We start from the raw sequence: 16,539 nt of genomic DNA on the forward strand, positions 1-16,539 counted from the left end.
ATGCTGTAATATGAATATTGAGAAGTACCCTCTATATGACAAATAGCTGCAAATAAATACACTACATAATTTATTTATTGCTATTGAACGATTTTCCTAACTTGTATTTAACATTCTCATCGACCTACTGTGAACACCTACCTATCTCAGATGTTATATTTTAAACATAATAATTACTATGTTCTGCAGTGATTATGTTATATGTATACAACTGATGTATTTTAATGTAATTATTTTATATAATTTTTTATACATTGCGGAAAATGTAATTTAAAAAGAACCGTTGACCGAGATGAGAATCGGACTCACAACCTTACGATTTGAAATCCGACAGCTTACCAGTGAGCTAACACAAGGATTTACGGAAACACGCTTCTAGCGAAACATGTGTAACTGTTCTCAAGAAAATTATGAAATTCATATCCACTACAAACGCTGTTTTTGAGGCGATAATTACGTTCTATGTCTTAAATTTGAGCATTCTTTTACATATGGAAAGATTCTTTAAGGTATCTAAATGTTCAATTACGTATGGAGAGCTAAATGGCAAACAAGCATGTGCTGACATTAATACAAGGTTTCGAATATTGTATCATTAGGTATTTCAATCAGTGTTGCTTTTTTTTTTTTTTTTTTTTCTACACTTGGTAACAAGTCTTATTATATTTAAAAGAAGAAAAACACATCTGCAAACTTTTTCCCGATTGCAAAGGCTGGCTTGGAGGTTCGAACCTGGTTTACTTTTTTCCGAAGATACCCGAAGCTGGACTTAAAAAATTTTTGCCTCAAAACACCAATAAGGAATGCGCTCAACCTTTTTGAGACAAGGTGTACCTTGTTCTATCGAATTGTCATTATTTCGAATACATTTTTATACATAATAATGGTAGCTTTACAATGCTCTAAGGTGTTAATTATACTAAATTCCAATATTGAAATTATGATTTACGAGTGTTAAACACAATAAAATCATTGCACTTATTTTTTGTTACAAAAATAATCTTCACTAGGAACTTTTTTGTAGTTATTTCATTACACAGGCAGGCCTATGAAGAAATAATGGAATTTTCTGTTTCTGAAATTGATAAGTTCACAAAGGTTTCTTTTCAATTTCTTGTTACATTTTAAATATTGGAATGGGATATTTGTTCTCGACGAACTCGATGTATGTTCCCTGCACTTTACAGACACACACACAAACACACACACACACGCAGAAAAACGCTGTATATTTTTACTTCCCAACTTGAAATATTAGAAAGTTATCCGGTTCCCGAAAGCTAATTGGAAAATTATAATTTGTTGCTTTCTAACTTTCCTCTACAGGAATTGAATTTTATAGCTGAATGTGCAGTTAAATATAGTGGAAAATTTTCCACCAAACATCACTATACATAATATTCAAAATTGTCCGGACTATGAAAAGTTTTTTCGCTTGTTTCTACATCATGCTGAAAATTTTCCGATTCATGAAAATTCCTTTCACTTGTTTCTACAGAGCAATAAAACTTTCTGATTCACAAAAACTTGTTTTACTTTTTGCTTCAAAATGATTAAAATTTTCCGACTCAAAAAGTTCTTCAATTTTTCCATACAAGACAGAAAATATTTCGATTCATGAAAGAAAAATTTCACTTGTTCCTACATAGTACTGAAAATTGTCTGAGCCATGAAAATTTTCAGATTCTTTAAACGATCTTTCACTTTTTAACATTTCTATACATGATTTCAATCAATTTTATGAATACTGAGGAACTGTTACTTGATCACTATTTGTTAAGAATGGAAAATTTTCAGGAAAAATATAGAAGAAAATTTTCCACCTCACATCACGGCTAAACAACGAGTAGGAATAAGTGGAGTATCTTTTTATGAATCGGAAAATTTTCCGTTTCAAAATTTTCTGGAAAATTTTCACTGTACAGGACAGACAATTTTTCGATTCATGAAAAATTGTTTCACTTGTTCCTACATAGTACTGAAAATTGTGTGAACCATTAAACTTTTCGGGTTCTTTAAATGATATTTCACTTTTTAACATTTCTATACATGAGTTCAGTGAATTTTATGAATACTGAGGAACTGTTACTTGATCACTATTTGTTAAGAAAAGTGGAGTATGTTTTTATGAATCGGAAAATTTTCCGTTTCAAAATTTTCTAGAAAATTTTCATCACTGTACAGGACAGACAATTTTTCGATTCATGAAAAATTGTTTCACTGTTCCTACATAGTACTGAAAATTGTCCGAACCATGAAAATTTTCAGATTCTTTAAACGATCTTTCACTTTTTAACATTTCTATACATGATTTCAATCAATTTTATGAATACTGAGGAATTGTTACTTGATCACTGATATTTGTTAAGAGCGGAAAATTTACCGGAAAATTTTCTTCTGTATCTTTCCGGAAAATTTTCCACCTCACATCACGACTAAACAACGATGTAGGAATAAGTGGAGTATGTTTTTATGAATAAACGGAAAATTTTCAGTTTCAAAATTTTTCGGAAAATTTTCATCACTGCTATAGATGATCACTTAACACATTAGTTGCAAGTCAGGCGCTGCTTACGCATCCACAGTATTACCACGTTACAGATCTGACACGTTGCAAACGTTTGGTTTTTCCATTTTTTAAAAAAATAATACCTGTAATCTACATAAAATATAATATCAGTGTAAAAAAAATGATTGGCTTCCTCGTTGAAGGTTCGTAATAAACAGTCAACCACAAATGCATATAGTAATTACGTTCTTACCTGTTGACGACTTCATGTAGTATAAATATAAAGAAATATGTGTACATAATACTTATATTCAAAATAAATTTTAAAGTACAAATATTATGTCCTGGTGAACACCAATACGTAAGTCTTTCTTCCCTAAAACAAGTACTAATAAACATTTCAGTATACGTTCACATCAATTTAATTTTTTTTATTCATTACTATATTTTCTTTTCGATACAGTTTTAGTGGTTGAAGTAAAAGTTGAAGCTCTCGTGGGAGGAACTTTTAGTAAGTAAGAGAAGATATTTTCTTTACTTTTTCTTTACTGCTTCTCACAACTTTAAACAAATTTTAAACAATAAACGTCAATTTCCGTTATACGAATCCACTGTTGTTATAACTAATCAGTTGTGTCTTTCCTGCGCTGTATAAGCAGACAATTATTTCCCTAGTGGCGTTCGACTATTACACATTTTTTTGGGGGGTCTGTACCTAGAAAGATTCAAATATTTGGAAGAATCAAGATGGAGCTATTTATTTCAACATCCTATTTTTCTCGAATTGTTTGTAAACCCGGACAATTTAACTGAGAGAGAAAATCCACACGGACGCTTACTTTATTCTTAAAAACGAGAATTTCAGTGATCCTATTCGAAGATTAAAATAATACATATATTTATTACATTAAAATGCGGGTACATTAGTTTATTTTGATTAGTGATTTTCATGATATTGATGAATCAACTGTTTCGAGGCATGTGAAAGCAGTTTTCCTAGTTCTTGTTTCCGGAAGGCCAATCAAATGAGAATTTGGAAAAAATTCGTTTATGTTAATTTTTTTCGCTGACGATTTATATGAAGTAGGTACAACCTTACGTAAATTTTTCGTATACGATTAATGGATTTAGCTACGTATCAAGCAAACATGGGAACAGGCATTTAGAATGGCCTTCGGGTAGTTTTGATAGATGATGGAAAGACATTTGAATGATAGATTTTACGAAACAGGAAGAAGGATTGCTCCACAGGAAGGTGATTTAATTAAGTAAAAGCTCATTTAGGATATGCCTTTTTAAACATTCAATTCGGATAGAAATAAGACTTTGCCTAATTATTTTCATTGAACGGAATACTTAAGGGCAGGCAATTTACATCGATTTAAATTTTAGCGAAAATTGTTTAAGAGTTAATTCGTGAATGGACTGAGGTGCATATAAAGTTTAGCAGGTGTGAATTATCGATTTGGCTAGGTCTCAATTTAATATATATATATATAATACACTAGCCTGCGGCTAGCTGGGAGCTCCGCCCCCAGACCCCCGAGTCTACTCGGCCTACGGCCTTGCATTTCTTATCTATCGGCCTTTGCATCAACAGTGAATTTCGTGAACTTGCTCTTCATATTTCCTGAATTTGTCCATCCGGGGGCTTCGCCCCCACACACTGTCTATACGGCCTCGCGCCCTTTCAACCCATAATTCTATCGTTTCTTTTCCTTTTTCAACTATCTAAAAGATAAGATTTTGTTTCCCAAGAAAACGCCCATTTAAATAACATGGGAACTCCTTCATCCCCTTTAGACCCCTTAAAAATTAAAACTATTCACTTTTGACAATTTTCCTGTCGGTTAGTCCTGGAAGGCTACAATCATGCCAAATTTCATCATTCTAATCCTGCGGGAAGTGCCTAAACATTTTGGGGTGTAGAAGACGTCCCATATAAATAACATGGGAAACATTTTTCAGTTTCCCATAAAACCACTCTACGGTTGGAAAATTTTATTTCTGATGATTCACTTAGGCAACGCTAACGAAAACGTACAAGCATACCGAATTTCAAGTTTTTATTCCAATTCTAAGTATCTAAAACATGAGATTATAGGTCCAAAAAAAGGCCCATTTAAATAACATGGGGAAATTCTTCATCCCCTTTTTAGACCCCATACAAGTTAAAAATATTCATTTTTAGTCCAGTCTAGCTGGCATAATTTTAGGTCAAACCCGGACATAATTGTTGAATTCCTGAAACTTCGCCCACAGAGTCCTTTATGTGAATGTAATAACATATTAAAAGTCCCCGCCCCTCCCATGCCTGCGTCATCCAATATGGCGGCTAATCCAATATGGCCGCCAAGGAGTATGTTAGGTACATAGGGTTTGAAATAAAGATACCCTGCTCCTAAACTACATAACATATTAACGTCCGGTAAACACCATATTAAACAGCATACATGTAGCTATTATAAACTACATTTTCATATTCATATGATAATTATTTTCTATGTAAGAAAACTTTAAAGCTAAAATTACCTGATATATTTTGCTATTCAACACAGTTTGTACTTTCATACAGACACAACTAAAGTGATTTATGACTTTTCTTTAATATTGTTGAGTAGAGCACTTAGTTTGCAAAGATTATAATTTTGTTTCATGCTGATAGGCCCATTAGTAGCTGAATTAGAACGTTTTTCATAACATATTACAAATAATCAATTCACATTCAAAAAACGTTAGCAGTCGTCGACATGCCCAGTCTAGCTAACAGTTTACTTTGTACATAACTGTTGAAGTCACGAAATCTTGCAGACCGAGTCTTTACTATAAATTTAATAACGTAATAAAAAGTCCTCATCTTTGCGATGATCACTATGCTATTAACAATAACAGATACTGTCTGTGATTTCTGAACACTAATGATTAGTCAGCTTAAATCGTTTAACGTTTGGTTCTTTCTGAGAACGCACATTTGTTTCATCATTAAGCTCATCATCTGAATTGTCTGTATCAGAATCAGTAATATATGAATTTCCACATTGCAGGCCATGGCAGTAAGTACAAATACTTGAGGATCGAAGACCAACACCCCTACATTTGCAGCGCGTACATTCAGCAGTTTTGCATGCACATGAAATTAATTTCAGGAGGAAGTCTGGTGCTGGAGGTTGAAGACACGGAATAGGAAGAATCTGTCCATTCAAAGTCTTCCATTCCCATTCATTTGGATTCAGATTGTATCCTAACCAGAATTGCACCTGGTAATACACACGCATGAAGTGTAATCTACTTGCATCTGATGTTGGAGGAAGTGTGCAAAGGTTAAATTGTGATGTCAAACGTTGATTTGCTACACATTTCACGTACATCAAACAACGAAGAGAGTTCAATGTTCTGTCAGAAGAACCACCATATAGATGCAATAGAAATTTCTCCCCTGCAGCTGCTACTTCCTCTTGTGTTTTATCTGGCTGTGTGAATACTGAAAAAGTTTGCGAAGAGATTCACTTCTCTCTAACAACAAAAGGAAGGACTTCTTTTCCTTTTCCGAATGGTGCTGATGTGGTATCACAGCCTGAAGCAGCATGCATGAATAAGAGACTGTTCTGCACATCACACAATTGATTCTGAATTTTGTTTATGTTGTATACTTTCTCAGACCGCACAGTACTGCCTGGTTTTACAAACATTATATTTGAGTTTGCTGGTGCCTTGGAAAGTAACAACATTAACAAGTCTGTATCTTCTCCAACTACTCCTACACAGTCATTTGTTGTAGACAGACCTATACCAGTGTCAATAATTAGACGATCAGCATCTGAATCTGCTTGTTTCACATGAATGCCACTTGATACTAGGATATCTGTGAGACCGGAAATGAATCTTGTTTTATTATATTCATTGGCAAGGAACTGCGATTGGTTTGTGGTTACCATCATATTACTATGAAACATGATATCAGCAGACTTCTTACCCAGCTGTCGTCTTCTTCGCTCTTCCCCTTTTGTTGTCAGGCTGTCTAAATAACCATCAAAAATTACTATTATATTGTCTCCATATTTATTTTGCAAATACTGAACATAATGATTGTACAAATCAATGTAACAACATCCTGATGGCCAGACAACTTTATGAAGTAAATAACCACCATCACAGACATAAGCAGAGCAAGGCACTGAAGCCTCACAAGGCACCTTGTTTTCAAGAACTGGTATGATGCTAGTCTTGTTGGCTTTCCTCATGCAGCCATTAACGAACAGAGATGAAGGAGTTTGTGAAAGCTCATGTGAAAAACATTGACGTAATTCCTCTTCACTCCTTACAACACACAACATTCGGTGGAAGAGCTGCAAGTGATTAATTGGAGATTCTTCTCCTCAAATATTGACAACCTGGTTTGTAACTGATGATAATGGTCTCACTTTATCTCGTCTTTGCAGCTGGACGGTAAAAATATTTTTCCCTGTCATAGCTAACATAGCCTTTCTACCACATTCAATAGCAGAATCACAGTTAATTTCAACCCCTCCTACAACTCCAGTAGAAATAGATAAAAGTTTATTTCCTGTGGTCTGAAAAGGATAATGTTCCAATAGCCAATTCTGAAACATGTTAGGAGCCTTTTCGTCATGTCCTATGCGAGAATCTCTTAATTCTACATGTTGATCTGATGTGATGTTGGGCACACTACTGAAATCTTCAAGGGCAGCAGAAACTTGAGAACACGTTGGTGCTGACAAAGTCCATTTAGCAAGTGTGCTATCTTTAAAACCACGGCCGTGCGTCAGACCTCCAGAAGTCTTCATGGATTTCATCAGAACTTGCTCTATAATCATGTCAGTCCACACACCTACCCATGGCTTCTGTGATCGGCGCACTGTAAAGTAACCATTTGAGTAGCCCGAGAATTCCTCTGGAGGTAGATTTTCTCTGAGTTGAAGTATTTCTTGCAAATACAGCTGGGCTTATTTGGCATAGTGTATGTGGCCTGCAGCATGGAAATGTGGTAACATTTTCTGTACACAATACAAATGCAAATCCCAGTCTCCAGTTCGTTCTGCCCTGACATACAAGCGCATGAGATCCACCTGATGTATGTACTGAAGCCAGAGCTTGCTAGTACGACTATTGGCAGCCAGTAAGTGCAACTTGTCCTCTAATTGTGACATTACCTGCTTCAATATGTCTGATGATACGGCTGAAGATGCTAGTTGCTTTCCTTGGAATACTTCCACACCAAGATTTTGTAGTGCAGATGTCAAACCTTCATCAATCTCGAAATGGTAAGCTGCTACTTTCACAATTGCTGTTTGAGTTAACATATGTGCACGAAGAGCTCTGGCATACGACTGACTGACAATATTTTGATAATAGATGATTGTGCATACACTACGCTCCACAATTCCACTGCCAGACATTATGTATCCTACTGCTCCCAAATATGACATGAAAAGATGAAATCCTCTTAAGCGAATTACAATATTATGTAATTCATCATTTTTCTTAGAAACTTCAACAATTTCCCGAGATTTAATATATTAACGGTTGGCCGAATGTTACAAAATACTTGCGTCCTTGCTTTTCTCATATATGAAATGCAAAGCTCAATGCACTATACAATGAACTGGGATTGGAGGGAGACAGGTTAATAAATGGCAAGATGAAAATGCTGGAAGGGGAATATTCCTTGTTGCTTTGTTCTATACACTGTATGTATCCACTCCATCCAGGAAGCTTTTGTGGTCCTGTTGAAAAACTCCAAATCCACAAGAAGTCAAGAGCCATTCCAGTAGATACAGTAGGCGGTTCAAGTATCTCCAAAGTAGATATATCTTCAATTTTGATGACTGGTTTCTGCGAGACACTTTTGTATTTCAAGATGGGAATAGCACCAAATTGACCAATGCTGGTTCCAGGTGTTACCTTTCTTGGGCGCTCAACAATACTAGAAAACTTGACAGCACCAGCTGGCGTCACACATTGCACACCACCAAGGCTGTGAAATGTTCCATGACCATCCATGGTTCTCACGTTGAAATCCGCATTATCGAACACAAACTGCATAAATGCTTTTGGTTCCATAGTGATTTCTGCAGGAAGTGAAAGAGCAGATGTTTCATAACGTAATCTTCACTGAAACCAATGCTATGAAGAAGATCTACCAGCTGTCGGGATGCGTACCGACGATGAACATGAATTCCTACAGTCAGAAGTAATGCTGATATAAATGAACGAGGCCTGGTTGCTTTTACTATGCAGTTCGCTGTAGATACGCATTTTCTTTCCCATGTATCTTTTTCTTTCTTCATCTTCATTATTATTTCCTGAAGGAATATTTGAAGAGAGTCTGAAATGTAAGAAACTCCTCCTTTTTTCATGTCTTCAATAGTTGGATATGTATCCACTGTGTATGTGCACTCTTGTATGTCTGTCGAATTAGATTTGCTGCAGTTCTAATAATGCGCTCCTTCTTTTCTGGATCTTTGTTGCGTTCACAGTACCAAGCCTCATTTAAGATATTTGATGCTACATCTTTTAGAGTAACAATACTTCTTCTACCTGGAATATCTGTGATTATTACATCCTGAAAGTAATCCTTCAATTTTCGTTTCAACTGTTTGTCACTGTAAGTCACATCTTCTTGTCCAAATTCATTTAATTTTTCTACCATAGAATACTGATATTCATCTTCACTTTCCATAAAACGGCACAATTTTACAAAATTTTGATGCTTCTCTGTGAGTAATGATCTCCCAGGATTATGCAAGGAATCACTTGTTTCTCGAAACGGTGGTGGAGGCACTGATCTAGGATTGCAGAATGACTTATAGCATTGCTGGTGGTATCTTCCTTCTGCTGCAACGAGATCAATAGCACTATTGACACGAGTCTGCACAGCAACTCTCCATTTCTCTGCACGAGCCATACCATACTTATTAATATTGTTTTTCACTTTCAAGAGGGATACTTTACTGATGCACTTTCTCTCTTGCGTAGCTTTCTTGTTTTCTTTCTCTATATCTGCTTCTTCACCACAGAAGAGACAATGAATTTTGAAGTCAAACTGAGAGGATGTGGAACGAGTGGACAGTCCAGGAAAAACAGTGTCTGGATTATCACAATCACTATTTCTCAAGTCAGATTTGATTGATGTTTACCGAGTATATCGTTTTCGACACTCACTGTGCACTACTATAGATGTATATTTGGATAATTCTTCACGCAAGCCATCACTCCTCTGCTCACTTGATGCAATTAGAGTTGACAGACCTCTCTTTACTACAACAGTAAGCGACTCTGTAAGGGCTCTCCCACACAAAATACATGTAATACCTGTATATGCTGACATCTTCAATCTAACTTCCGACTTGCAAATAGTTTTCATGTAAACCTGATGTCCATTAATACCTGCAAAAGATAAAATTAAAATAAATGTAGCCTGCTACTAAATATTTATGTACAATAATAGAAATATATTATATGAAATATACAATAAAAATATGCAGTACATAATATAAAATGCAAAATGTGAAAAAAAAAACACACACACAACTACACAATTTCTTCAGTTTAGATAGAAATGAACCCAGTTACAATATTGCAGCTTGGGAAAATGATAAAAAAGATCGGCTAACACAGTTTTACTGGCTGCCATATTATATAAAGTAAACATCGCAGAGATGAGGACTTTTTATTACGTTATTAAATTTATAGTAAAGACTCGGTCTGCAAGATTTCGTGACTTCAACAGTTATGTGCAAAGTAAACTGTTAGCTAGACAAGGCATGTCGACGACCGCTAACGTTTTTTGAATGTGAATTGATTATTTGTTATGAAAAACGTTCTAATTCAGCTACTAATGGGCCTATCAGCATGAAACAAAATTATAATCTTTGCAAACTAAGTGCTCTACTCAACAATATTAAAGAAAAGTCATAAATCACTTTAGTTGTGTCTGTATGAAAGCACAAACTGTATTGAATAGCAAAATATATCAGGTAATTTTAGCTTTAAAGTTTTCTTACATAGAAAATAATTATCATATGAATATGAAAATGTAGTTTATAATAGCTACATGTATGCTGTTTAATATGGTGTTTACCGGACGTTAATATGTTATGTAGTTTAGGAGCAGGGTGTCTTTATTTCAAACCCTATGTATGTAACATACTCCTTGGCGGCCATATTGGATTAGCCGCCATATTGGATGACGCAGGCATGGGAGGGGCGGGGACTTTTAATATGTTATTACCTTAACATAAAGGACTCTGTGGGCGAAGTTTCAGGAATTCAACAATTATGTCCGGGTTCAGCTCCTAGCTAGCCTGGACTATTTTGGCGATTTTCCTGTGGGTTTGTCCCTGAAAGCTACAATCATGCCAAATTTAATCATTGTAGCCCTACAGGTAGTGCTCAATAATTTGGGGGTGTAAAAGGTATTCCATAAAAATAACGTGGGAAAGATTTTCCAGTTCTCCATAAAACCATTCTAAAGTTGGAATTTTTTATTTTTACTGATTTACTTATGTAATGCTAACGAAAACATATATGCATACCGAATTCCAAGTTTTTATTCCAATTATAAGTACCCAAAACATGAGATTATATGTAAAAAAAAAATAAAATAAAAAAAATAAAATAAATAACATGGGGAATTTTTTCATCTCTTCTTTAGACTCCCTTAAAATATTCACTTTTGGCAATTTTCCTGTGGGTTAGTTCCGGAAAGCTACAACCATGCCAAATTTAATCATTGTAGTCCTACAGGAAGTGCTCAATAATTTATGTCAGCTCATGTAGTTTTATATATAGTTAAGATATATATATATATAGATGTAATTGGGTCTTTGCTTATAACTTCAGCTTCGTACAAGCCGTTACCTCAACTCACTGATCACCCCGTTCTTAAATTCAGACCCTGGATTGGTTGTCATTGTCCAATCCCCAGCTGATCTTTGCTCTGTACTGGTTCTTGTCACTCCAGTTTAGAATTGACGTTCAGCCACTAACTGTTAGCTGGTGCTTTGGAGGTTGAACATCTGTGTTTTGTAATTGTTTGTGTAGGATTAAAAGAGGTAGGAGAATATTTAAACATTACATCATCCCATACTTATTACATTACTGAAGTCTCACGGTTGTAGTGGTTCCCCAACCTCACAATTAAGATGTTTCAAGATCTGGACGGGGGAGGAGGGAGTTTGAATGATATTCTCAACCCAGCCTAGTGTATAATAGATAAACTTCATAGAGATTCAGCCACACTCGTAGCCTCTATATAGATACTGCTTATGCTCATTAATATCTCGAACTCATTCAATCCTCATTATTACCAATGAAGCTATTAATTTATAGACAACTTCTGCTTCGTAAAAGTACTCATCTATGGTTGCTTGCATTCATATAATTCATAGATTATATTTCAGCTATGTGAAAAGGAGTCGAATAAAAGCCTACCCTCTGATGAGTTACTATTTGGGAGCATTATGAACTCCCAAGCTCATTTGGCTTGATTTCATGTTATTTCACACACCATCACATCATTGACATGTTCTACAGCATATGACAATCAGCCAATGTCATTGAACGCAATAAAATTCAATTCAATTCAATTCAATCGAACTGATGTTTTGATAATGAAGATGGGTCAAAATGGACCTTATATGACGTGTACAGCTCGTAACATAATATTTCCCTCTTTACTTTATTAGCTTATTCTACCGTATCACATATACCGGGGAGAGGTCGTAACCCAAATTTTGATATTTAAAAATACCAATATCAGTTTCAGTGTACTGGTATTTTCAACAATTGTAACAGGTGATAACTTTTGATCTTGAATGTTTTTCAAAATTGCATCTCTCGTGAAGAAAAAAGAAATCTTAGATGTACTCTTACTTTATTTTGGGAAGGTATTAGGAAAAGAAGAAAGAAAATAACATAATTTGCATTTAGGAACAGGTTGAATTTATTCACAGGAATTACATTAATGAAATGTAATATCATTATACTAGGTGGAAATTTAATCACATTGTAACTTACAGATTTATTGCGAGAGACACGTAATATGCTAAGAGAAACACATTAGAAAGTAAGTTACACTTTCTTTATGACTATGCATAACGTGACTTACTATATGTCATGGATCGAGTTTAGGTTGAGTACATTATTTTTCTCTATAGCTTTTCTTTTCGCGGTCGAATTTTCTCATGACCATTCGTGGTTTTGTAAATTCCCATTCAGTCAATAATTTCTGCGTTTAATCCCAACAATATGTCCCTTTATAATGTCATCCTTGGTCACTTTCTGTGAATAATACACACTGAAATTTATAATGAAGCTAAATGTGTATAATGCAAAGAATTCACATCATTCGTTTACAGCTTGTATATATTATCCCCAGCATGGTACTAAATTCATTATTCTGTATTTTCAGGATTCGCCGGAACGCCAGGATATTTATCTCCAGAAGTATTAAAAAAAGAACCATATGGAAAACCAGTTGATATTTGGGCATGCGGTAAGTATTAAGAGTGTGATTATAACTGAAGAATATCGGTTTAAACTATCACATTTTTTTAGATACATAGAAAGACTTCGATACAATTATACATTTCAGATGGCAGTTCATTTGGATAACTATGTAGTAGTTGTTTTTATTATTATTATAAGAGATCATACACTCCTATTTAGTACGTTACTTAGCTTAATATATGTGGAACTGTATACCTTCTCACCGTAGATACTATTAGCGGCTAGAGAAATACTCCATTCATTAATTCAAAATGAAAGAATAAAATGAGATCTTATTTCATATGCAAAGGACTTCTTCATAGCCTACATCTTGTCGCACGTAAGACTTTCAACAATAAAAAACACTGGTAAGTCCATTTACTTCCAGCGTTGACAAATCTACTGAACATAACTGTTCAGGCCTATCCATCTCATTCAAGCTGTGCGTCTTCGTTTTTATATGGCCTTCAGCGTGATAGACCCGGATTTGATTCCCTCGGGATCTCATTTTTAGATCTTACGTTCAGCTTTGGTCCATATCTCTTATAGACTTGGGGTTCGATCCCAGCTCGCACCAAGTGATCTTTGTGGTGGACAATCATCGTGTGCGTGGGTTTCCTCAGGGTTCTCCCGTTTCCTCCCACTTCCTTCATTCTACCATTTCATTCATTTCTTTCGTAAAACTCAAAGATTTCATTTCATATAAATAGCCTTGGTGCTGAATTGATTCGTAGATATCTTCACTATATGGACACATGAGTACTCCACATTGAAAGGAGGAGGAGGAGGAGGAGAAGGATAAGGATGATGATGATGATGATGATGATGATGGTGATGATGATGATGATGATGATGATTATTATTATTATTATTATTATTATTATTATTATTATTATTATTATTATTATTATTATTATTATTATTATTATTATTATTATTATTATTATTGAAAACCCCCTATCAAATTCATCTTGTCTTTTCTGCTTCCATCATTATTTTCGTAGGTGTGAACATCAATGTCGCGAATGAATATCTTGAAACTAAACATGAACATTAATCACACCAAGAATGTGCAGTATTCTTTCGACCGCTATCACTCTGATTATCTGTATGTTAAGACCATTTATGGAACACATGTCTGCTCTGCTCTGCTTCGTTATTCCTTGAAAAGTAACACATAAATTCGGAAATAGATGATCTTGTTAAAATGTAAGTAAACAAGGCTAAACGTAACATCTGAAGAAATTCCAAAGAAGCAAAAACTTGGATTAGAATTCCTTATTTTCCACAACTATGAACAAAAATTCAACGTATACTTGCAAAGCATAACATATCTGCTTCAAGTATTCCCCCCAAAAGTTTACAAAAACATCTCACTGGATTCAAAAACTATTTTGTTGATCTATAAGTCAGGTATTTACCGCGTAAAATGCGAATGTGACTCCTCATATATTGGCCAAACGAAACGCAATATTAATACGCGTGTTAAGGAACATGTTAGACAATCAAAAAAGTCATAAGAAGAACGCATGTCGGGTTTGGTGCTTCATTTAAAACAACATTTACACAATATAAAACAGGTTAAGGTAATAGGTTCAGCAAAAACAACTAGAAATTAAAGAATCGTTCTTTATTCATAAATACAAACCTGCATTGAACCTTGATACTGGCAACATTGATCGAACTTGGGTACCTACCTTTGATGCATACTTTGAATCTGGCAACAGTGACGGAACATAGACACCGCGTTTTCTTTAATTCAGTTCATTCCTTTTCCACTAGTCTGCTCATCTCAGGATCCACTTTGTACGTTACTTTTATTTAGTTGTATGTATTCCTTGTTTTACACCTTTTATCTCCTTTCCGTTTTAATCCTTTTTACCTTGCCACTGAGGAAGGAACCAGCTGTGAGTTCCGAAACGTCAAAAAAGTGTTTAAACTTTCCAAGGAAGGATTCATTGGTAAGTAGCTAATTTTTTGTTAATCTGAAGAAATTATTTATTATTATTATTGTTATAAGTCATACACACACATTCTCTCTCTCTCTGTCTCTCTCTCATACTCACTCACTCACGTAGTCTTTGGTTGACGGGATTGAAATTGTAGTGACTTTCACCACACTGCTTCTATAGAGGAACCGAGTGTATTGATTTATCGCAGCATTGACAGAAGGCAGCAAGGTAACAGACCGGGCTAAGAATTTGACTTCAAATTCTTCAATATTGAAGAATGTCAATATTGAAAAGATATAATATGCACGAAAGGCCACGAGTTTAGAAACATGGATCCGCGGTACTAGCATGTTGAAAAAGTACTCTTCGGGGACTGGAAGTACATCGTGGAAAATAACATTGCTGTAACTAGGAACATGTAAACACACAGGAGAATACTGTGTAATTATGTTCGTGTTTCTAATACCACCTTGTGGCAAGCCATCGTTTTCGCACATATGAGTTAAAATACAAACTTCCGGTCTTGCTTATTACGAAGCTTAGTACTTCTCAATGTGTGAGCAAATAGATTTTGCCTAGCTTGAAGAAAGGAGTAGCCTCCTACTAAGATGAAGAAGTGCAACTGCTCCAAATAACTAATCTCCTGAGTCTTAGAGGTAATTTAGCAGATATATGTATTGAATTAAATCACACCGAATTACAGTTCCAGGTACGTAACTGATTTGTAAATATAACAAATTTCTTGCATTTTGCTAATTATAATTAGCAAATAATTATTATTATTTGATTACGTTGAAGATTGAGAATAAGGACTCCACTAGAGATTACTCACTTCCATTTTTGTCATTTATTTATTTATTTTTCCCTAAATCAACTTCTAAAGGATAACCATTTTTTTTCTTTCTTTCTTTTTTTTTTTTTTTTTATCTGTAAGATATTCACATGCAGTTTCTTTAAACTCGCGGATGTTATTGGCAGGCAGGAAGGTAAGCGTCCCAAAAGTGTACGGCAGCAGTTAGTTGTCTTCAAATTGAATCTTCAGATGTCTTGTTTTCTTGCTTTAGTACCTTTATCCATCATATATCGTAGGCAAGTTTAATTCTTCCGTGCAGGTTTACTTCTAGAGGGATAACCCATGGCTATAAATGCAATGTCCTGTGGACTAATCTTGAGACTGCCGTACAACTGGTCACCTACCTTTTAGTAGGTTGTGTGGACAAGGGGAAGCGTGGAGTAGGTTCGCTTTGCTTACATCCAATATTTGACAAGGGATAATAGTCTAGATTATAGGCCGCTCCTTTTCAAAGGAGAGAGAAATCTGTCATGGACATGAATGATGTGCCCTTGTATATTAAACACAAGAGTAGTGATGTGCGTCTTAAAAGATTACTGCTCTTGAGTTTTAATATACTAGGAAATATTCAAGCGCGTGACAGATTCTTCTCTCTTGTCTCTCTCTCTCTCTCTTGTCGATTTATAGTCTAGGAACTATGCTCGCTGTAATTTTCCCTCGAAAAGCGTGAAGCTCGCACGTCGGCGAGTTAAAATGGATTTCCCCCATAGCGACGG

At 35.1% G+C, this 16,539-nt stretch overlaps 1 protein-coding gene across 24 annotated transcripts in view; it reads left to right on the top strand.

Moving 5' to 3' along the window:
* The window catches only part of CaMKII (Calcium/calmodulin-dependent protein kinase II), a 1,422,941-nt gene that overhangs the window by 412,996 nt on the left and 993,406 nt on the right, over positions 1-16,539 (top strand). For all 24 annotated transcript variants that reach the window (XM_081726364.1, XM_081726368.1, XM_081726431.1 and 21 more), the window contains exon 7: positions 12,942-13,025. In XM_081726364.1, coding sequence (XP_081582490.1) covers positions 12,942-13,025 — 84 coding nt within the window. The remainder of the gene's footprint in view (positions 1-12,941; positions 13,026-16,539) is intronic.

Source organism: Thermobia domestica, chromosome 1 (assembly GCF_964235325.1).
Source record: "Thermobia domestica chromosome 1, izTheDome1.hap1.1, whole genome shotgun sequence".
NCBI lineage: Eukaryota > Metazoa > Arthropoda > Insecta > Zygentoma > Lepismatidae > Thermobia > Thermobia domestica.